The 867-nt window shown below is 70.9% G+C and overlaps 1 protein-coding gene across 1 annotated transcript in view; it reads right to left on the reverse strand.

Annotated features, from left to right (window-relative positions):
• The window catches only part of H696_04169 (hypothetical protein), a gene marked incomplete at its 5' end in the record, with an annotated part of 7,113 nt that extends 6,460 nt beyond the window's left edge, over positions 1–653 (reverse strand). The window contains one exon of the mRNA XM_009498050.1: positions 643–653. Within this exon, the coding sequence (XP_009496325.1) occupies positions 643–653 (11 nt within the window). The remainder of the gene's footprint in view (positions 1–642) is intronic.
• Between the last annotated feature and the right edge of the window lie 214 nt (positions 654–867).

Raw genomic sequence — 867 nt, forward strand, 5'->3', positions numbered from 1 at the left:
CCCCCCGTATCATCGGAATTGGTACACCAGGACCAGGGTCGGGCGGGAGATCGGCCCACTGGGTGACGCGCAGGCACAGAGGCTCTCGCGCGGCCGCGCGCCATGGCTGGCCACTGATGGCGGCTGGCGCGCATGCGTGGCCGCGCACCAGCGCGCGGGCGCTTCCCCCCTGCCGCCCTCTCGCCCCTGTGCCCACCGGCCCGCGCGCCCGCATGCAGCCCCGGCTGGCCGCACTCGGGGCACGGCAGGCGGGTGGCTGATTTCATGCCCAGCCGGGGCCCGTGATGCCGGGACGAGAGGTCGCCCTCCAGAACGCGAAATCAGGGCATGTGATCTGGAGCACACACCGCAGGAAATCGCGGGGCGGGCGGGCCGAGAGAAGCACGTCGATTCTGATGGAGTCCCTTTTTGGACGGACATTTGTGTCCCACAAGTACCTGAGACACATTTGTCCAAACCCTAAGATCGGCCAGTAGCTCCCTACCAACGCCGTTGGCCCGGTAGATACACCCAAACCCGCAGCCCGCCCGGGCTCGGGCGCCGGCATTTTCCCCATCTGTTGGCCGGGCCCCGATGACACATTTACCCTGACGCAGGCTTGTCCAAGGGGGCGGGGGACTCCCCACCCTTCCTCCCAGGCACCACGTAAGCATCCGTGACCTGGGCTAATCTTATGCCCGGAGGGTGCGCGCTCTTGGGCTGCTTACTTCGCCCCCCCCCCCCCCCCCCCCCCCCCCCCCCCCCCCCCCCCCCCCCCCCCCCCCCCCCCGCCCCCCGCCGGGGAAAGGGCGAGGGCCCGGATGCCCCTGCCGGGAAGCCCGGCAGGCCGCCAATCCCCCCCCCCCCCCACGCACATTGCCCGGATTG

Source organism: Fonticula alba (assembly GCF_000388065.1).
Source record: "Fonticula alba strain ATCC 38817 unplaced genomic scaffold supercont2.6, whole genome shotgun sequence".
NCBI classification, from domain to species: Eukaryota; order Rotosphaerida; family Fonticulaceae; genus Fonticula; species Fonticula alba.